At 39.3% G+C, this 22,361-nt stretch overlaps 1 protein-coding gene across 1 annotated transcript; it reads left to right on the forward strand.

The window, feature by feature from the left end:
- The first annotated feature begins 2,080 nt into the window (after window positions 1–2,080).
- On the forward strand, window positions 2,081–3,019 carry LOC100009891 (olfactory receptor 2AP1-like). The gene has a single exon (XM_001362452.3). The coding sequence runs from the start codon at window positions 2,081–2,083 to the stop codon at window positions 3,017–3,019; it is 939 nt and encodes a 312-aa protein (XP_001362489.2).
- Window positions 3,020–22,361: the final 19,342 nt, after the last annotated feature.

Genomic DNA, 22,361 nt, shown 5'->3' on the forward strand with positions numbered 1-22,361 from the left:
CTATCTTTCAAATTTTCTCGGGATTTACTTCTGAACATGTACACGTTGATCTAATAGCACTGGTCTCTTGGTTGTTGCATGTGGCTTTTTCTGTGCTAATCCCCATGCTTGTAAGTCTCTCCTTACCTTACTCATCTCCTCTTGCTGGCTTTGGCTTCCTTAAAGGTCTAACTAAACCCCCATTTTCTCAAGGAAGGCTTTCCCCACCCTCTTAATTCTGAGGTCTTCCTTCCTCTTCATTATTTCTTATTTCTCCTATACATAGGTTGTTTGTACATACATGTGTTTGCTTATTGTAGCCCTCTAGGGACTGTGATCTCCTTTAGGTCTTCTGCCATTTTTTCCATACAGAGACTGTTCATGTCATGTTACCCCCTTTGTTCAAAATCTTCCCATAGTTTCTCCTAAATGGACAAACTGCTGGCCTTGGAGGCCAGGATGGACTGAGTACTTACTCTATTTATTTTCTGTGTCCATGAGGAAGTCACTTAATATCTAGAAGATTCGGTCTTTTCATCCACAAAATGGTGACATGAACAGAAGCTAATCCATGGGATTATCAAGAGGCTCAAATGAGATAATGTATATAAATCACATTTAACCATTAAATGCTAGAAGTTCAATGTAGGGGCAAGTAGGTGGCTTGTTGCAGATCTAGAGATGGAAGATCCTCTGTTCAATTCTGGCCTCAGATAGTTTTTTTTTTATCTTGTGCCAGTCACTTATCCCTAATTGCCTACCTCTTACTACTCTTCTACCTTAGAAGTTAAGAGTTTCAAAAAAAAAAAGGAAAGGAAAAGAGGAGCAGAGAGATAGTGAGTTTGTGGTTCTGGAATCTCATTTGAGACAATTATGGTTCTTTGTTATGGGATTTTGACATTGTTGAACATTTAAATTCTTGCCAACATTACAGACACACATATGATTGAAGGACTAAGTTTCAATTAATTTGGGCACATCATCGGAAATTCAAGGTATACCCTCTGAGTGATATTGTGTGATCTGGAGCATTGTAGAGTGCATGGCAAAGAAGGAATTACTCTCTACTCTGAGGAATTGTGTTGGCATAGGTGGGAGATTGGATGAGAGGAGTAGCGTAGAGTGTGCCTAGCTCTTACCCTTCTTCTGCCTCACAACCATTACACAGTATTGATTATAAGACAGAAGGTGCAGATTTTTTTTAAAAGCCAATGTATTATTTTATTTTTAATTATTAATTGGAATCATTATTAATAGTATTATACAATGCTATTATTGGAAGAGGAGGAGGTCTTCAATTTCCCACACATACTTTGATGTATTCACAGTATGTGATCACAGATGATGGATGATAATGTATTTATACAACCGGAGTATAAAAATATTGATCTCATCCCAGGAGGCTTCCCTCTAAAGTTGCTCCTTTAGGAGTTTCTCTTGGACTCAGGGAATTCTCTTATTCTTTACCATATACTGTTGTTTTCTTTCAGATTCCTCTCAGGAACATATTTATCTACAAATAGTGATGGATTCTCCTGCCATATTCATTTTAAATCCAATTACCAACACTTTTCCTGTGATTAGATCCTTGGTTTTCAAGGCCTAGTCCCTTACACTAGGCCACAGAAGCTTGGCCAGTATTTTCTTTGTCCATTGGAAAGCTGTGTTCAGGTGATGACATCTTGTCAGCTCATTAACACTTCATCATCTGGGATTACATCCTTTGACTACCTCCACTGGGGGACATAAGGAAGAAGGGAGGAGTGTGGCCCAAGAGTCAGAAATACTTGAATTGAAAGCCAACCTCAGACACTAGCTATGTCACCCTAGGTAAGGCCCTCATCTTTGTCTGCCTCAATTTTCTCAACTAGAAAATGGGGATAATTAAACTACCTAACTCCCATAGTGATTGTGAAGAGAAAATAAGATAATAACTGTAAAACTCTTAGCGGAATGCCTGGCACATAATTGGTGCTTAACAAAAGCTCCCACTCTCCCTCTCTCTCTCCCTTTTTTGCTTTTCCCTTTTTGCTTTGGTTTATATAACTTCATTCTGTCCCCTCTCACTTTTTTTCTATCTCAAATCAGGCAGATGTTGATAATGGGAAACCAAACAGCCGTGACAGAATTCTTCCTTGTAGGACTGACAGATGACCCTGAGATCCAAGTTATTCTTTTTATTTTTCTGCTACTAACTTACCTTTTAAGTTTTACTGGAAATATGACCATCATCATTCTCACCCTACTGGATTCTCAACTCCAGACTCCCATGTATTTCTTCCTCCGGAACTTCTCCTTCTTAGAAATTTCCTTTACGACTGTCTTTGTTCCCAAAATGCTAGTGAACATTGGAACAGGGAACAAGACCATTTCCTTTCCTGGTTGCTTTACTCAATACTTTTTTGCCATCTTGTTGGGAGCAACTGAGTTTTATCTTTTGGCTGCCATGTCCTATGACCGCTATGTGGCCATCTGTAAGCCCTTGCATTATACAATGATGATGAACAAGAAGCTTTGTCTCCAACTCGTCCTCAGCTCCTGGTTCTCTGGCTTCATGGTTGTTATTGGGCCACATATCATGACCACAATGTTGCCATTCTGTGCATCCAATGTCATCAATCATTATTGTTGTGACTATACCATATTGCTCCAGTTGGCCTGTGCAGACACACACATCATAGAGATGATTGAGTTTGTCTTGGCTGTGGTGACACTTCTCTTCACATTAGTGCTAGTAATTATCTCCTATGTATACATTATGGGGACAATTATGAGGATCCCTTCTGCTCAGAAAAGGAAGAAGGCCTTTTCCACCTGCTCCTCCCACATGATAGTTGTTTCTCTCTCATATGGCAGCTGTATTTTCATGTATGTTAACCCTTCTATGAAAGAAGCAGCAACTTTTAATAAGGGAGTAGCAGTGTTGAATACCTCAGTTGCTCCTTTGTTGAACCCTTTCATTTACACCCTAAGGAATCAGCAAGTGAAACGAGCCTTCAAAGACATGGTCAGAAGAATAAAGTTCTTCTCTGTAAAATGAAAATAATTCTAGGCATTTCAATAAAAGAAACCATAAAGGAAAGTTGATGAGAGTCTAGAGATATTACGTGGCATGTGCAGAAACTGCTTTTCATGTTAAAAATAGTATGCTGAGTTATCCTGTTTATTTCACTGTTGAACTCAAACACTTAGTCAAGTTCATGTCCTGATTTGACTATGAAAAGTCTTAGGAAAGTTTTTAATTTTCAATTTCCTTTTAGAAACAATAAATCCTGATTAGACTCTACATTTTCTGAAATCAAGATAGTTCTTACTCATATTCTCAGGGAAATAAGGAGACATGAATTTCTGTCCAACAATTAAATGGGATAAAATCAGACCTGTCCCTATGGTTCATAGTCCCAAACTTATATTCAATAGAATCATAACTTGAGAGTTGGCAGTCAAGTTAGAGAACCTCAAGTCCAACCTTCCTCATTATTTAATAGATGAGAAAATCAAGCCTCATAATAAGACCAAGAAGTAATTTTTGTTCATATTCATGTCATCATTTTATGGAGGAGGAAATTGAGTCTTCTAGATGTTGAGTGACTTCTTCATGCTTACAGAAAGTAAGTGTCATATAAACTTAGTCCTTCCTGACCCTCATGTCCAGTAATCTATCCACTTAGGAGAAGGTCCTGAAAGGTTTCCCTAGAGAGAGAAAATAAGGAGCCAATTGTATCACCCCATGTTGGGGGCTGTCAAACCCACGCTGTCTGACATGGTCACAGGTGGAAACTGAGGCTGCAAAGCAGCCTCCAGAAAAAGATGAGACACCCACTCAGCCCCCCCCCCTTTATGTGACTTCTCCCACTAATTTCCCTTACTATTAGAATTGTTATGATTATTGTTCCCTCCCTAGTTTCAAGGAAAATAATATGAAAACAAATGCTTACAGGATTAACACACATGTCCCACTTTAATCCCCTCAGAATACCACCCAAAGATCATATTCACAGAATTAAAAGAATTTTATGTACCCACTACCCTTCTCCTTTCTCTCTCTTAAGCAGAATCACATCCAGATTCCCCCACACCCACTGCAAGCCAGGAACAATAGGAACATTTATCATTCCTCAAGCACAAGCTGATATGACATCCTTCTCTGGTTTGTTGTGTTTACAAAAGCCAGAGCAACATCACTAGATGCTTGAGTAAAACATAGAAAAATGCAACTTGGAAATTAGGAAAAACCTAAATCTGGTTTGTATTAAATTTACCCTTTAACTCTAAACCTAGCAGCATTTGTTTTTGTTACCTATCTCCTAAGTGATTCTGATTGATTATGAAAGCTGATTAAAAGTAACAATTATTCTCTTAACTGGTCATCCTACAGGTCAGTGGGAACTGATCCCTGGTTACCTTGCCTGTGACATTTATCTCTAACAAGCTTCATTTTGTTGTAGCAATTTGGTAGGCAAGATTATCTTAGAATGTTAATTAAACAATTTGTTAAAAGTTAATATGTGGCATATCCAATTATCTGCAAGAAATCATGTATGTTGAAAAATGAGACTGTGTGCCAAGAAAAAATGTAACCACCAGGTATAAAAATAAAAAAGACTCTGTGCCAAGCGGAGCAGCTTCTTGCCATGCCTGTGCAACAAGTCTGAAATACCCCAGCTGTCTCCCACTCCTCATTCTGCCTAAGTCCTCACACCTAGTCAGGAGGAACCCACAACTTTGTAGACTGCTGGACAGCTCTCGAAAACCCCACTCTGGGCTCATTCTGCTAAAAGTCACATTGACAAGTTAGGGTTCTCCAGTTGGGTAGCTGCTATATCAGGTTCTAGGGTTGTGACACTGTTAACTCTTTAGTTGTCAGGCCCTACCATGATGCTTCCCATGAATATTTAGCCACTAGAATAAATTAACTATTAGCAATGGCATTTACTCAAATGGCATAGTAATTAAAAATTATAAAGATTTTTCTCATTAACAGAGGACACATCTCATATATATATATATATATATATATATATATGTTTGTGTGTGTGTGTGTGTGTGTGTGTGTGTGCATTTGCGTATATTTGGGGTATAATTGTGGCCAAGGCTACATCTTTAGAGCTCTGAGAATCTGTTTTTCTTTGGAACTGTAGGACCTCAAAGTCTTTTCTCTATCTTAAACTGTCTTCAGAAAGTTTACTGCTGAGTGTGATCTTGAGGCTAGATAGGTACCTATACTACAAGTTGAGGGGACTCTGTTACTAGTCTACATTAGCTCTTACATGCTCTAGCATCTCTATTAGTGGATTGTCCATGGGACCCTCTCAGTTGGGCTGTACTGATAGGCTGGGCTATTCTGCTCATCTGGGCTTGGTTCTAGAGGAGAAATAACATCTCTACCTCACCTCTTCACATTTCAGGATAAAGTAAAGCCCACAACTGATATGATGTTATAATCTTCAAAAAGAGCAGAGACCTTTAACCTAGGATTAATATTTGTGTTCTCTCATTTTGCAGTCCAAATTATCTCCCTCCTTCCCAAATCTCCCTCCTGCCTGAACCAAGTAATTTGATAAAGCCTGACCTAGGATTGCCAGAAGCATTTCCATGATTCTCTCTCAGGTAGGTTCTGAGGTTCTTTCCCCTCCCTGAGATTAGGTAATCATGCAAAGAGGATCAAAATGGCAAAAATGTGTGTACAGCAATATGTGAATCTATGAGAGTGAAACAGAGACCTTCCCTTCACTAGCCAAGATCCTGTGTGGCAAGATGGGCAAATACAACAGGAAGGGTACAGTGAGAGACAATGCATGAAGAGTCTGACAAGAGAGAAGAGGGAGCTCTTCCAAGGAAGGAATCAGCAGTACTAACATCCTGAGTACAAACTTGTGGTTTTCTTGCTTGGGGGAGAGGCTTGGAAGAAAGGCACAAACTGCAGGGGACACAAAGTAGTCAGATGGACACCATCAGAAGACAGTGGTGAGTCACCCAAAGGACTCTGAATCCATAACCAACATTACCTCTTCCCCTTCAGGATCCAAGGTTCTCCTTAGCTTCCAGTCCTATTGAGAAAAGATTGTAATTATCAAGGTGTAACCAAGTTGCACCTGGGTAGGGGAACTTACCTATTGGTTATTGATTATGGTTTCCTGAGAGATAGGTCAGTTAGAAGCATTCACAAAAATGTCCTATAAATTCACAATTCATAAAAGGCAAGAAAGTAGAGTTTCTGAGCAAAGTGGAATAAGAAGTTCCCTCAATGCTTCTGCATGCATGCATGCATGTGTGCGTGCGTGCGTGTGTGTGTGTGTGTGTGTGTGTGTGTGTGTGTGTGTGTGTGGCACTGAGGGTGGGGGATTTCCCTTGTGTGATCTCAGAGCTGGGGCAGAAGATGGGAAAATGGGTTCTTCAAAGTCCTTTTGTGCCCTGAGAACTGGCCCCCTCACAGTCTCTTTCAAGCCAAGGTGATGAAGAGCTGCAGCCAGAGCCAGAGGACCTCCTTGCCCCGGCACCAGGTCCAGAGCTTCAGCAAAATCCTATCCCCATTTCCTTCCTTGAAGTGAACATGGGAGCCAAAGGATCTTCCTGGGAGTTTCTAAATTTTCTGACTTCTAAGGTGAAGAATGAGGCCAACCCCAAAGAAAACTAGCACTAGCACAAGGCCCCCAATTACACTCAGCATCTTACTCTGGGCAGATCTGCACTGTGCCTCCAGGGAAAAAATACAGCAAGAAACATAATTTTCTCTTCAGGAGCCATCCGGTTGAGCGGTCTAATGAACAGAGAAGTCTAAGTGAACCTGTTAGATCCCATCTGAGTGAGAGAGAAAAAAGAAGCCTAGTTCCTCTATCTCAGAGAAAAAGAATATATAGGCCTATTACAGAATCCCTGTTCAGAAGTGCTGAAATGGAAAACAAAAAAACAAAAAAACACAGAACTATTAAATGGTCAGAAAAACCAAGTCTTTAACTGAAGAGAGAGTTTAGTATTTTCCTCAAGGCCTCCACACAGAGTTGTGTGCTACAAAACCCACTGAGAACCCTAAAACTCTGGTCACTCTGGCCCCTGGGAGTGCCAACCACGATACAGTGACAGCTCCAAAGAATAAAAGAATTTGGAAAACATATACTTTTTAGGGGAACTGTGGAACTAAGAATAGTTGATTGGCTTTACAGTGGCCACAAAGAAGATGAGGAGTCCTAGACAGGATTATCAGGGAGAATCTGATGCTTTACAGAAGACAGAAAAGGGAAAGATCCAGCCAAGGGCTGGGCTACTTTGGAAAAGGGCTTTGACACAAAGGGAGAAACTACAGGGACAAAAAGGTTACTTAACAGCTGATAGAATTAGCTAGCTCCAACTAAAGTACTTTAAAGTCTATTAATCTGAGACTGAGGTTGGGCTTTTCCTCTGGTGACAAAATCAACCTTGAGGTCTTCACTTTTCAAGTGACCTGAACTGGGGAGGGGGGGTGAGGCTTTGAGATCCCATGAGGAGTTTTCTAGATTCCATTTTGACAGAAGCCCTATAGATTACAGAGAACAGTTCTAGGGCTGGGGCCACTGAGGCTGCCAAGGTCCTAGGTTCCATAGTCCTTAGCTCAGCACTGCAAGGAGGGGCTTGCCCTGGGGAAAAGCACAGGCTATCCTAGAGCAGGATACAGGACAATAGGAGACCAGAACTAGAGGCTGCCATGCCCTGCAGAATGTTGGGTCTGAAAGATCAGGAGCTGTTTCTCAAACCAGACCACAATGATAGAGTTGTTGTTGTTTTTAAATCCTTACCTTCCTTCTTAGAATCAATACTGTATATTGGTTCCAAGGCAGAAGAGAAGTAAGGGCTGGACAATGGGGGTTAAGGACTTGCCCAGGGTCACACAGCTAGGAAGTGTTTGAGATCAGATTTGAACCCAGGATCTCCTTTCTCTAGCTCTGACTCTCAATCCACTGAGCCATTCAGCAGCCTCCAGTGATAGAGTTCTGAAGGCTGGAGTGCTCCAGTTGGCAGGTATAGACATGTCCCTGCTTAGGGATCATTTCCAGCATCACCAAAGTCTGGAAGGTCCAGGCTCCATTATTAAGGAGGCCTGTAGAAACAACCCCGGCCGCTGCCTCCTGATCATTCAAGTGGCAGGTGGGGGATGGAAAGCTGCCAGTATGTGATCCTCTCCTCTAAAAATGAGATTAATATTTGTGCATATGTGTTACATCCCGCATGGCAGGACCAAGGCAGGTTCTTTGACTGGAAGGAAAAATGTGACATGAATAAAGAGAGACAGAGAAAGAGAAAGAGATAGGGAGACAGAGAGACAGAGATAGAGAGAGAGAGAGAGCTGTAGCTCTAGCTTGACACCTTTATTAAAAAAGCCCATTCCACATTGATACAGGATGGATATCAGTAGTGACATGGGCACTGTACCCCAGAAACCCAGGCAAACTATTATCAGGGAAACTCCATTGCCCTTGCATCCTTGTGACTCTTAACCTAGAAACACTCAATGACCCCACCCAGGGTCCTGAGATGTTTACCCTCTTTTGTCCTCTAGGTTTAAGGTGGACAAAGAAATGAATCTTTATGCCTCCAGGCAGACAGACCACCTCACCCCACCAAGTGCCTGAGGGACTAGCACTCCAAGTCACGCCCACACCAGGACCTAGCATCTAAAGAGCATATAAACCCCAGAACTGATGTCCTCTGGGGGACAGCCTCTCCATCCAGGCTGTCACCATGGAGGAACAGCCTTTCCTTTCATGCTGTCCTCCCAGGGAACTGCTCCCCACCTTGCTGTTCTACCTTGCTATCCTCCTGGCCACTCTCAACATTACTTTCTAAATTAATAAATCTCTTTTTGTTTTTAAGCTAAGTTTGGAGTCATTGCATGCTTGCAAAAGGTATCCTTCCCGAACCCCAAAAGGCTATCCTTCCATGCCCATAACATTTTGACGCCCAACATGATTTTTGGCTCTCCTGGAAGCTACGCCTGTACCCCCGATTGTCCACGAGGACACGGCTTCTCGGGTAGGAAAGGAGCCTTTTCTATGACTCCTGAAACCCCCATCTTTTGGGTGATATCTCTGTGGGAACTCTTTCGTGCTCTCTCTCCCATCGGCCCCAGATCAGTCTGGCCACTGGAGTTTGAAGTCTATCTGTCGGCTCCCCATTATACTGGAAGACTGTTCCAAGTTGTGTGGGAAGTCTTGCCACCTCAGTTTTCAACTGAGTGTTTGCCTCAGTACTGGAACTGAGTGCTTATGGTCGGGCAGCCTATGGATGCATAGTTGTTTTGTTGACCCTCGGTGTAGAATTGGCCAATTCTGCATCTAAATGGGACAGAGACAGAGAGTACCCCGAGATTCCCCTTTGGGGCATATACTTAAAAATTGGATAAAATTGGCACTAAAGAAAAAGCAACCAATTTCTTTTTGTAATGTTGACTGGCCACCTTACATTTTTGATAAGCAAGAGGCATGGCCTATTCATGGCAAATCCTTTTTTTTTCCAGCCTGAGGTCAAGCCAGATAGGGACTAGCCCACCCATTTTACGACAAAGGGAGAAGCTTGCTTTCAGGCCTCTCCTGTTGGGAAGAGATCAAGTCTAAGAGCCTGAGAGTAAATTCAGTTGGATTTTTTGTTTGTTTGTTTTCTCTCATGTTAAATAACTGAGCAACATCAAAAAAAATGAAAATGATGAGGAAATTGACTTTTTGTTACCCTAAAAATTCCAACACCAAGTGGCAATTGGACATATTTTATGGACAGAAGCTCTTGTACCTTTTAGCTTTATTCTCTCACCAGGGCTCCCAAGTTCTCCAAACTCTATTCTTCACTTGGATTTTAAGGCAAAGGCTTGCTTTAAGGTTTACAGTCCTTAAAAGGTTTCAAATCTCTAAATTTAAAATAGATCCTGTAATACTAAATGCTTTATGAAATTTTTTGAATGTTATGTGAATTGCTGCTGAAATATGTATTAAGTATTGTTTGGATGTAAACAAGCTCATTGTAAACCTGACTCTACCATAGATTTTGTTCAATACTCAGTGGTTACCTCAGTTTATGTTCTATGAACTAAAATTTATAACTGATGAGTACTATGCTAAAGTTACAGTATTTCAATGATCCTTTGAATCAGAATTCTTTGGGTTACCGATTAGCAATTGAAGTGATATCAATAGAATGTTTGTTTGACTTATGATGGTAAAAGCAAGTCAGAGAAGGTGAAGAGTTATGTTGGGTTTGAATTCAGAAAAAAAGAGGGACTTTGCTCTAAAGTCCATAAAGCTTGAGTATGTAGATTTGTGAAGGAAGAATGGAAGTTGTGTTCTGCCTTTTTAAGCAGAGGGTTTTGAAGGAAGAGAGAGAGAGAGAGAGAGAGAGAGAGAGAGAGAGAGAGAGAGAGAGAGAGAGAGGATCTTTAACTTAGGGATCATTTCTAGAATTGATGTATGTAGTAGAAAATTCCTTAGAGAGATTCCTGATTGGCCTTGTCTTACTTCCTTCAGATGGCCCAAGGTCAGGATATGATCTAGCCTTGATTTGTATTTACTGTAGAGCTAATGAATTCAACATTCCTGTTTAGGTTTTATTACTAAATTGTGACAAATTAATTGCCAAAATATGTAAGAATAACTGCTATAATGTAGACTTATAGGCTTTAAGGAATCCTTAGAGAGAGCAAATGGTCAGAAAAGCTGGTTTGAGGGTATGGAAATTTGTTTTTGGACTGCTAACAAGCAGAATTTCTCTGGGCTGTTAATGGGTGAGACTTGTCCTTTAAGGAAAAGAAGGCCTCTGGCATCCAGTGGCAAGTGCTCTAAGGAGAAAAAAAGTCCTAGGATGGTTATAGAGAAGGCAGCCCAAGGCTCACCGTGGACTGAATTTTCCTGACCATCTAGACTGCGAATCCTTGAGTGAAACAATAATGGCAGTGCCAGCCTTGCTTGGTACACGAAGCCACTCACTGTGTCCTTTGTCTCATGTTGAGATATTTTCCCTTTTGGACCTTCTTCCTTCGTGACATCCCCATAATCAGCACATAATACAAATTAGAAAATTAAGTTTCCATTTCCCTAAACAACCTATCAGTTAAATTGGACATTCTCAAACTGTTAGGGAACATACTTTGAGAAGTAGGTGAAGTTTATTAATTGATGGCTTGTATTTGCAGCCTTAAGTGAAGTTTGGATCTTGAGCTTGGAATAGCTCAAAGCTCTCCTGAATTTTCCCCAGAATCTGGAGTAAAGAAATTAATCTGTAAAATATTGTTACTCAAGTGTTTATAGATGTTATAGTTAATGTGTACTTTGCAAAAGGATAAAGAAACATCACATATCGACTCTGCAAACAACTCGGAAATCCAATTTCCTAAAGGGATCTTATTCCTGTCAGAAGATGATTTCTGAAGAAGTCTGTTGACTAAGATACCCAAATGCAAATGTGTAATGCCAATTGTTATTGTAGTAATTTTCCTTGTTTTTATCCCCCCAGTCCTTTTCTATACTTCTATCTTAGGGGCTGAATCTCCTTTTGTGACCTGTCTGCCCATCAGGGGAAGCAGTCGCTGGACATCCCTCACATCTCGAAGCAGGTTTCCAGCTACCTAGGACACAGGCATTCACTGAGGACATGTCCCTAAAACCCTGTGCCCACAGCCTTTCCGTCCCTGCTATCTTCAACCCCTTTTACTTTAGCTCTTAACTACCTGGCCATAACTATTTCTTTCCTTAAATTTTGGGTCTTCTCCTATGTATACCCAGCCAGCTGGATATTTAATTCTCTGATTCAGCTTGGAAGCAGTAGCCAAAGTGGGTCCCTCTAACTGTTGGATGTGTATGAAGCACCCCAAAGTGGAGAGAACCCCAGGCCTCTAGCCCAAGGTCTCAGTGCCTCAGAAGTGTATCCAAGACCTGAGGCCTTAAGGAGATTAGCAACCACTCTTGTTTTTGCTACTCCCCTGTGGGATATGTAGGTTTGTAACCTTGTCATCTCTCTAGTTGCTTCTAGGGTAAAAGCACTCATGGGAGTCACCCAGATGCCAGATTCCACCATAACCCCAGCAACTATCCCAGCCTGATGCTCTGGACACTGTCTACAGTCAATGCCTCTCTCTCCTAAGGACCTCTCTACACCCATTCTCAGCTCTGAAGAAGTTACAGAAGACAGATCGCCGTCCCGTTTTCCCTTACATATTAGGAGAGGGGGGAGATGACATGGGCACTGTACCCCAGAAACCCAGGTGAACTATTATCAGGGAAACTCCATTGCCCTTGCATCCTTGTGACTCTTAACCTAGAAACACCCAATGACCCCACCCAGGGTCCTGAGATGTTTACCCTCTTTTGTCCTCTAGATTTAAGGTGGACAAAGAAATTGGCTATTTGGATGTGTTGATCTTAGTTATATCATTCCGGAGGTTTTTTTGTGCTCCGAGATCACCCCAACCAAAAACTCAGCTTAAAAGATTTTGTAAATTTAATCCCTTAGTGTAATAAAATAGTTTTATTTAAGTTGTAATTTTAAGCTCCACAGGGTCTTCTCGTCTTATATAGTCATACCTGCCTCTGCACGGGTAGGTCAATTTCATTGATTGAGAAAAAGAGACAGTCAAACCCTCGTTTTGCCATTCATACAAGTCTCTATTTAGGAGAATGAAGTTAACTTCAAAAGAAGTTGAAGTTAACTCACTGGGCAGGCAGTGCCTCTAATACTTAAAATGCTAGAGGTGATGTTTTTGGTAAACAGGCGGGGTTTTGGTTTGCCGAGTTCCTTTTATTCTTTTTAATCTGTCCTTTAAAAAATAATGCATACCTGTGTTGGGTTAACAATGGTTAAGGTAATTTACTGGTTGTTATTTTAAATTACTATATTTGTTAAGGGTTAGTGGATAATCCATTGGCTAATTTAGGCTTATGCAAGGAGAATAAATTCTTATTACTGATCTTAGCATTATGTCTTCTATAATATCATCCAATATTATGATAGGGGTTTTGGTAATTTTATGATATTAAATAAAATTTTATGTTTAAGCTTTAATGCTTTCTTAATTGGTGGCTGCTTTTAGGCCTACAATGGGTTTAAAATAAATCATTACCCTCTAATGAAGTTTGTCTACTGTGACAAGGAAATCACTTTTAAAAGACTGATATATATTAATTTAAGGTCGCCAAGGAATTCAGCTATGTAATTCCTTAATGAAAACTCAAGTCAGCCGTCAACCTTTTATGGAGTTTTAATTACAAACAGGAGGAAGAAAGGAATTAGAGATAGAGAGATAAAGGGAGAGAGAAAGGGGAGAAAAGGGAATAGGGCTTAAATACCCCTTCTGTTTAGGCTGGGCCAAAAGTCCCAAGCCCTTAGATAGCTGGGGCAATGAAAGGAGATCAGTCCCTATTACTCACGTGACCAAAAATGGAGAAACAGTCTCCCGGGCCCCCACCTTCAGCTTCCTTCAGAGCCAGCCTTCTCAGAGCACACCGCAACCACTCCGACAAACTCCTCAACCACCTCCGAGTCTTCAGACCCCCCTATCCTTACGGAAACCATCCAAGTTCCCTCCCCTCCATCCTCACATCTACCAATCACCTGTCCATCAATTTCCCTGTGCCAATGGAGGCTCTAGCTTAACCCAGGACTGCCCAGAGGTCTCTGGCTTTGCACATGTCTGTTGAAGGTCATATTTTCAAATAATTAAATCTTTGATCCTTTGCTACAGCCCTTTCTAAATCCTGTTAACCTGAGTAGGGTAGAGATTGGAATAATTAAATTTTGATCTAGGCTGCAGCCCTACTCAATCCTGTTAGGACTGAATAGGGTGGAGATTGATTCCAAGTATCTCCATTGTATCAATTCTAAAATCAATCATGACTCAGAAATTCCTGTTCTATGCTTAAGCATAGGTCAAAGTCCTTTCCATTGTTCAGCAAAAGGTTTCTGTCCTAAAGTAATCTTAAGAAGGGAGGAGAAGGAACCTCCCATGCCAATGGGGTTCACATTCCAATAGTTAAGACCCACTATCAATAGGAAATTTTTCAAGTATGAAATTTCCCAATGGTGAAATTTCCAACATTTATAAGTCTAAGAAATTTTGAGGTTTACAATCCCCCCTGATGATCATGGGGAGACTACTCTCCCCATTGATCATTTAACATAATCATTTTGTAGTTCTAAATTCACTTCTAACTAAAGATATACACAATATTCAATTTTCTAAGAGAAATTAGAATAGTGAGAGAGGAAATAGAAAAGAAAGCAAAACCAATGTTTGCTAGGCGCATTGACAGAAAGCCAAATTAGGGGCAGTCCCTTTTGGCATAAATGTGTACAGTTACAATAAATGTTCAATCAAAAGTTCAGTCCAATCAATCACATCCAAAATTCATTTTTGATCTTCTTGATGAAGTGTAGGTTTTCCGCATCTTTCTGCAACAGTTCATTTTCTGGATATAAAAGTTTCAAGCTTCTTTCTTGAAGATCTTTTCTCGAACAAAATCAAAATCTTTGAATTTTTTTATAAAATTAAAATCTTAAACAAAATTCTTGGATTTTTTTTTATAAAAATACAATCTCAAACAAAAAAAAAATTCAAAAATTCTTAGATTTTAAATTAAAATACAATCCCCCCTGAAGTAAGTATTTAAAAAAAATATATCAAGTTTAGCTCAGAATGCAATGTTCAGTTATGGGGGTGTATGTGTCAATTATCAAAAGAATAGAAAAATAATCAAAAACATAAGAAAAATTCAAAATAGACCTTGTATAGGTCCAGTTTAAAGTAATTTCTATCCCACAAGTATGTAGGACAGAATGCAGTAATATTTCACTTAGCCATTTGTAGCCAAGACTACAGGAAGTTGCCATAATATAAGAAGGAAAGAATTAGAATTCTATTTTGATGGGGAAATGTCATTCCCTTGTCTGATTTTTTCCTCAGGGATATAGGGAGCCAGCATGATAGTCAAGCTTTGTACTTGTTTGAGTACTTCGAAAAGAGTGTAGATACAAGGAAGTCCTACGACTTAAACATAAGTTAAGCTTCGCAACCTCGAGTCTCACTTTAATATTTCTTGTGTGCTTTAATGGCACTATTCAGGTTTAGTCTGTGCTCCTTGTTTTTATCCCTTTTCCTGGAATCAGACACAAACATTAATAACATTCCTATAATATTTTATCAATAAATGGCAGGTTCCCATAGTTTAAAGATTTTAGGCATATATTGATATTATAGCAAGAGTATATATATTAACTTGTATTACTGCAGGGAAAAATAATATTAATATTAATTATGTGTACCTTCAGTACAAAAATGAGAAAAAAATAAAATATTCTGATAAAAAAATAAAAGAAAAGAAATAAGAAAAAATAAGAAAAAATCAGTAATTCAATATATTCTTGAAAAAAAACAGCATCCATTTGTCTATGGATTATTATCTCCAATTCTTATGATAAGATAGAGTCACAATTCATATGATAGGATAGAGTCAATCAGTCTCAGCAGAAGATGCTTTCTTCACATGTGAGCAGTGAATCCAAGAGTCTCTTTCTCTAATCTTTATAGATGTTGGAGTAGTTAATAATATTTGGAATGGTCCTTCCCATGAAGGTTGAGTTGCTCCAGTTCACTTGAAATTCTTGATATAAACTTTATCTCCTGGGTTCAGGTCATGCAGAGAAAAGTCTAATGGTCCAGCTTGTACTGCAGCTCCGGATTCATGAAGTTCACGTAGTTTGTGCTGTAACTCCTGTATATAGGAAGCAATAGTAATATCTCCCCCTAATAGCGATGTATAAGCCAGGGAGAAAGGCTTAGCCTGTAGAGGCAGATGTCCAAAAAGCATCTCAAATGGTGAAATATGTAAGTCTCCTCTAGGCCTGCTTCTAAGATAAAATAGGGCCAGAGGGAGAATTTCAGGCCATTTTAAATGGGTCTCAGTGCATAATTTGCCAATCATAGTCTTAAGTTCTTTATTCATCTTTCCTACTATTTGGAGAGGAGAAAAAAAACTGAAAAAGGTTAATTAATATCAACAAAATCAATACAATCTAAGAAGAATCATCTTTATTATACTGGGAAGTTCCTTGGGCACCCTCCTGAAGGGCACCTCTCTGAGGTTCATTAGCACCTCGAGCATGTTTTGGACAAGAGCCATTTTTCATATATTGTTGTTGAGTATTATCATTTTCTTCATTTGGAGAATTGTCATTTTCCCAATTCCTATTTCTATAATTCTGGTTTCTAAAGTTCTTATTTCTATATTCATTATAGTTATTTCCATAGTCATTATTATAATTTCTAGAATTCTGGTTTCTATAACCATTATCATCATTTCTATAGTTATTATTTCTAAAGCTATTATTAAACTGTGTATTCCTTCCAATCATCTTAAGAAAGGTTCTACATTCCATCATTTTGTGGCCCTTCTTCTCACAGAAGTGGCAAGTAATGGATTGATAATTGGATTTCTGGAGAGGGGCAATTGTCGTTGGTTCATTATCATGCCCACTTTCTAATTTAGTCATCCTATCTATTAAATATCTCATTTTTTTCTTCATTTCCTCCATGTCATCATTATTTTCTTCCTCCTTTTCCTTGTTTCCCTTTAAAACATATATAGCTGTTTTTCGCAATTCTTCAAGGTCCATATCTGACCATCTTGGGCATTGTGTTCTAAAATAATTCTTAATTGCTTTGCAAGAGTTATTTACAAAGATTCTTCTAACTTGTCTTAAACTACTCTCTTTAGTTAAGTCCCAATCTAAGTATCTGTCCCCAAACTCGATAATTCTATCCATAAATCTGGACTGTGATTCTTCTTCCTTTTGCTTAATTGTTTCCAGTTCCATCCACTTATCTGTACTGTCTGCACATTCCTTCATTGCCGTGAGGATGGCCTCTCTACAACGGTATAGTTGTAGATAATCCTCAGGATTGTTATAGTCCCATTCGGGATCCTGAGATGGCCAATGTGCTGCATTACGCCCCTGGGTTTTGTTGACATGAGCAATTATTTTATTTTTTTCACGTTCACTTAAAAAAGCCTGTAGTAAGTTCTCAACGTCCTTGTAAGACGGATTATACTGAAAAAAATATGTCTCCCATCTTTTTTGTTACTAGAAAAGGATCTTGTTCATATGTGGGGATATTTCGTGTAAATTCATTTATTTCTTGGGGAGTAAACGGTATCCTATGTCTTAAAGTCACCACATCCCCATTCCGTCCTATTTCAGGTACTTCTCTTAGAGGAAACAGGCCTCTAGTTGAATTTTGCACCTGTGGGTCAGTTTGACAAGAACAGGTTTCTCTAGGAGGACAAGATCTCCCTTGCATTGGAATTTGGTTTTCTGTAGGAGAAGGAACATGAGAAGCTGGGATTGCAGGGGAAGGGTTTTGGGGATTAAATTCAGACAAGATTTGCACTACACGAGAGAAGCAGTCTGTTAACTGGGCTATAGGGAAGGTGTTTTCCATCTCTATTTCAGGGAAGGAAATTTCCTCATTCAAAGGTTCAGAAACAGGTCTGTTTCTGGTAGAGTGGTTGTTTGCCAATTGATCCTGTAAGAAACTTTTTAGATCTTCTAATTGGGCTTGCATTTTATCCTCAATTTTTCCTATTTTATCCTCATTTTTTTTATTTTATCATCTCTAAATATAGTATTGAGGAGTACAAAAATGACAGTATCTATTAATATAAAAATTTGGAGGTATCCTGCATTCCTCAATGCCCCTACTTCTTCAGCTGCCATATAATTGTCAAAGAATGTAGTACTCATTTTTATATATATATTTTGTAATTTCACAAAACACGTGGGGAGCAGGGCAAAGCAACAAACTTTCCACAGGGTTTTTTTTTTTTCTAATCCAGGAAGTTGTTCCTTAAGGGAAAGGATATTTAGAAACAGCTCTTCCAGCCAGGACTTTAGAGTCCTGTTGCTGAGATTTAAAACAGCTGTTTTCTGTCTATCAGAGTCACACAGCTGGGAAGTATCCGAGGTCCAATTTGAACCCAGGACCTTCTGTCTCTAGGGCTGGCTCTCAATCCGCTGAGCTACCCAGCTGTCCCTTAAGATTAAAGGGAAGAAAAAGAAAATACTGCTGATTCCAATTTAACTTAAGGAGAAAAGAGAAGAGAGAAAAAGGTTTTTATACTCACGTGTTCTAGCAGCTGTGACTTTAAGCCAAGTTTTGTTTGTTTTTTTTAAAGGGACTAAGTGGTGAGACGTATAGTAAAAAGGCAAGGAATTTCAGAAGTTTATTGAGAAGATTCTTTAGACTCCCCTGTGGTCAGCCACAATGTGACAAGGAATCACTTTTAAAAGACTGATATATATTAATTTAAGGTCGCCAAGGAATTCAGCTATGTAATTCCTTAATGAAAACTCAAGTCAGCCGTCAACCTTTTATGGAGTTTTAATTACAAACAGGAGGAAGAAAGGAATTAGAGATAGAGAGATAGAGGGAGAGAGAAAGGGGAGAGAAGGGAATAGGGCTTAAATACCCCTTCTGTTTAGGCTGGGCCAAAAGGCCCAAGCCCTTAGATAGCTGGGGCAATGAAAGGAGATCAGTCCCTATTACTCACGTGACCAAAAATGGAGAAACAGTCTCCGGGGCCCCCACCTTCAGCTTCCTTCAGCGCAAGCTTCTCAGAGCACACCGCAACCACTCCGACAAACTCCTCAACCACCTCCGAGTCTTCAGACCCCCCTATCCTTACGGAAACCATCCAAGTTCCCTCCCCTCCATCCTCACATCTACCAATCACCTGTCCATCAATTTCCCTGTGCCAATGGAGGCTCTAGCTTAACCCAGGACCGCCCAGAGGTCTCTGGCTTTGCACATGTCTATTGAAGGTCATATTTTCAAATAATTAAATCTTTGATCCTTTGCTACAGCCCTTTCTAAATCCTGTTAACCTGAGTAGGGTAGAGATTGGAATAATTAAATTTTGATCTAGGCTGTAGCCCTTACTCAATCCTGTTAGGACTGAATAGGGTGGAGATTGATTCCAAGTATCTCCATTGTATCAATTCTAAAATCAATCATGACTCAAAGAAATTCCTGTTCTATGCTTAAGCATAGGTCAAAGTCCTTTCCATTGTTCAGCAAAAGGTTTCTGTCCTAAAGTAATCTTAAGAAGGGAGAAGGAACCTCCCATGCCAATGGGGTTCACATTCCAATAGTCAAGACCCACTATCAATAGGAAATTTTTCAAGTATGAAATTTCCCAATGGTGAAATTTCCAACATTTATAAGTCTAAGAAATTTTGAGGTTAACACTACTGTATCAAATGAGTTGTCCCTCATTTGATTAACTGTTAAGTTTAAATTATGCTTTAGTATTAAACTTAAGGTTGAACTAAAATTCGTATTTTGGATATCCAGCTATCATTAAGTTCGGTAGGTTTTTCACTTCTACTATAAAATCTTCTCACTATTTTGCCATATACAGGAGTTAGTTCATAATTAACTGTTTTATAGTAGCTCACTTAATTTTGGGGTATCGGGCATAAATTCTTTTTGTCCGAATTGACTAGCTGAATCATTATGCAAAAGGTACAAGGTTTAATCTTTGCTATTTTTATGCTATTAATTGATCTTTCATTTTTCCCTTGTGGTACTGTTGTTATTGCTTCTATAATTTCTGTTCTATCTCCTATACTAAGATGATTAAAATGTTTTCAATATATACAAGTAAATAATTTATTTAAAATTTGTTAGAGCTATTAATTAGCTCAAAATGGTCAGAATTAACTGAAATCTTTTAGGTGTAAGCTAAATGCTTTAATAAGTTAAGCTACATTTTAATATTCCAAGTGCACTTTCCAGTGCACTTACTGTGTTATGACTTTTCTCCTCTTTATTTAGATAAGTTATTAGGTATTTTAATAAATTGAGTTGAGGAGGGTGGTGTGTGCCCGCCCTATTGCCTAATTCAATTAAGCACTCTATTCTTAATTTACTACTAAATCCTCCTTCAGGCACATTTAATTTCATAATGTGATTCCTTATTATCTAGGTTAGATAATGTAATCCATTTCTTTCCCTATCATATGCTGCACCTTGACCTAACATTTTTATGGAAGATAGTTTTGCTTACTTTATATCTTTTTTAGGGTGGGCTGAAGATGGCGGTATATAGGTTGTATTGGCAAGATAGGGTTGGGTATATCGGGGTTTATCGATTATAGAACAGGCTCCTCTAGGTGGGTTTAGGGCACCGCCAAGTCCTTTGAGTTTTAAGCAGTAGCTAGTAGTTCTCTGGTGAGTAGTTTTGTTATTTAACTATTTTAGTTTACGACTAAGCATAGTGGGGTATCTAATCCCAGTTTGTGTCTTAGTTGTTGTATCAGCTTTATTAAACAACTTAGTTAAGTATTAACTTTATTTAAATGTTTTGCTTGAACATGCTTTATGCCGTAAGTTTGTTAATTTGGGTTAATTGTATGACCAGGATGGCTGGCACGAAATTTACCAACCCTTAAAGATAATTATGATTTAGTCAAACTTTCATTTATAGCTTAATTTTAATCACTGCTGTTTCCTGTGGGGGTGTGGTTGAGCAAGGTGTAATTGGCTACTGGATGTGTTGCCTCCAGGCAGACCCCAGTCAGATGACCACCCCACCCCACCAAGTGCCTGAGGGACTAACACTCACTCTGGTCTTGTCCACACCAGGACCTAGCATCAAAAGAGCATATAAACCCCAGAACTGATGTCGCCTGGGAGGAACAGCCTTTCCTTTCATGCTGTCCTCCCAGGGAACTGCTCCCCACCTTACTGTTCTACCTTGCTGTCCTCCTGGCCACTCTCAACATTACTTTCTAAATTAATAAATCTCTTTGTTTTTAAGCTAAGTTTGGAGTCATTGCATGCTTGCAAAAGGCATCCTTCCCGAACCCCAAAAGGCTATCCTTCCATGACCATAACAAGTAGTAGATGAGAAACAATACAGATAATTACTTTAAAGATACAAAGTTCAGTTTACACAGTAAAGCTCACACATGTGTCTAAATGACTGTTGACAAGTAGGCTGGGATGGGAGAACAGAGACTCATCTTTAGATGAGGAAGGTCAACTGTGTACTCAGTCAGGATTGCCAAAGAAAAGACTTTTTAGAAATTTGAAATTGTCCCCAAATCTTTTTCTTTTTTGAAGGTCAGGAGTTGTTTTAACTCATGAGGATTTCTGATAGTGTCACAACAAGAAAAATGCTTTTGCAATCATATCTTGTATCTTACTGAGTTCTTTTTTTTGCCATAAGATGCAGTGTGGCAACATCATTTATCTCATGGTAATTTGGTCCTTGTAATCCCTTCATTTCCCCCTTTTGTTTGTAAAGCAGATCAGATTTGCCAGAAGGCAAGCTTAGGCTGCATTTTTTTTATATATACATGGTTTAGACATCCTCTTCTGCAGACTGCAAATCAACAGAGGAATACAATTACTACAGATATGATTATAGATATAGATATGAAGGTCTCTTTCCATTTTTGAACTATGTTGATTGCATCTCCTTCATAAACTAGTTTGTCTAGATTGTTGACTTCTTTGTGAAACTGAATAATGTCTACTGTATTATTATGGTTTCCCCAAGCACCCTGAATGTGCTGTACTACCTTATCCTGTCCATAAGAGTCATTATCATGCCTCAGAGGCATGCTACAATATCTCCTTTGATTAAAATGACATGGATAAGCAGTCCTAGTATTTAAAGTCTCAATTTCTTTGCCAAGCCAAAAAACTGCATCCTTCAAGGCATATAGCTCATTGTGATAAGCCAGATCTACCTTTTTCTGTGTATGCCAAAGTTGAGTGGTGTTAGAAATAACCTCTTGTATAAACACATGCTTTGTCTTATACAGAAGTGGATAGAGTGGGGGGCAGCTAGGTGGCTCAGTGGATTGAGAGCCAGGACTAGAGGGGGGGGTTCAAATCTGGCCTCAGACACTTCCTAGCTGGGTGACCCTAGGCAAGTCACTTAAGTCCCATCACCTAGCCCTTACCACTCTTCTGCCTTGGAGTCAATACACAGTATTGATTCTAATATAGAAGGTAAGGATTGTTAATGTTAAACTGTAAAAAAGCATAGAACTAGTAAATAGTCAGAAAAAAAAAACACTTTTTAATTAATGGAAAGGGGGTGAGTGCTTTATTAGACCTCCACACAGAGCCACACACTACAACCCATGCAGAGTTCCCAGACTCTGGCTGCTCTAGTCACTGACCCCTGAGAGTGTAACCTTTTCTAGATTAAACTCTGAGGAGCCATAAAAACTTGGAAGTTTATACACCCTTTTAGGAGACTGAGGATGGGGGAGTATAGTTGATTGACTTTACAATGGTAACAAAGAAAATGAGGAATCCTAGACAGGATTCTCAGGGAGAAGCTGATGTTTTACAATTG

Source organism: Monodelphis domestica, chromosome 2, assembly GCF_027887165.1.
Source record: "Monodelphis domestica isolate mMonDom1 chromosome 2, mMonDom1.pri, whole genome shotgun sequence".
Lineage (NCBI taxonomy): Eukaryota > Metazoa > Chordata > Mammalia > Didelphimorphia > Didelphidae > Monodelphis > Monodelphis domestica.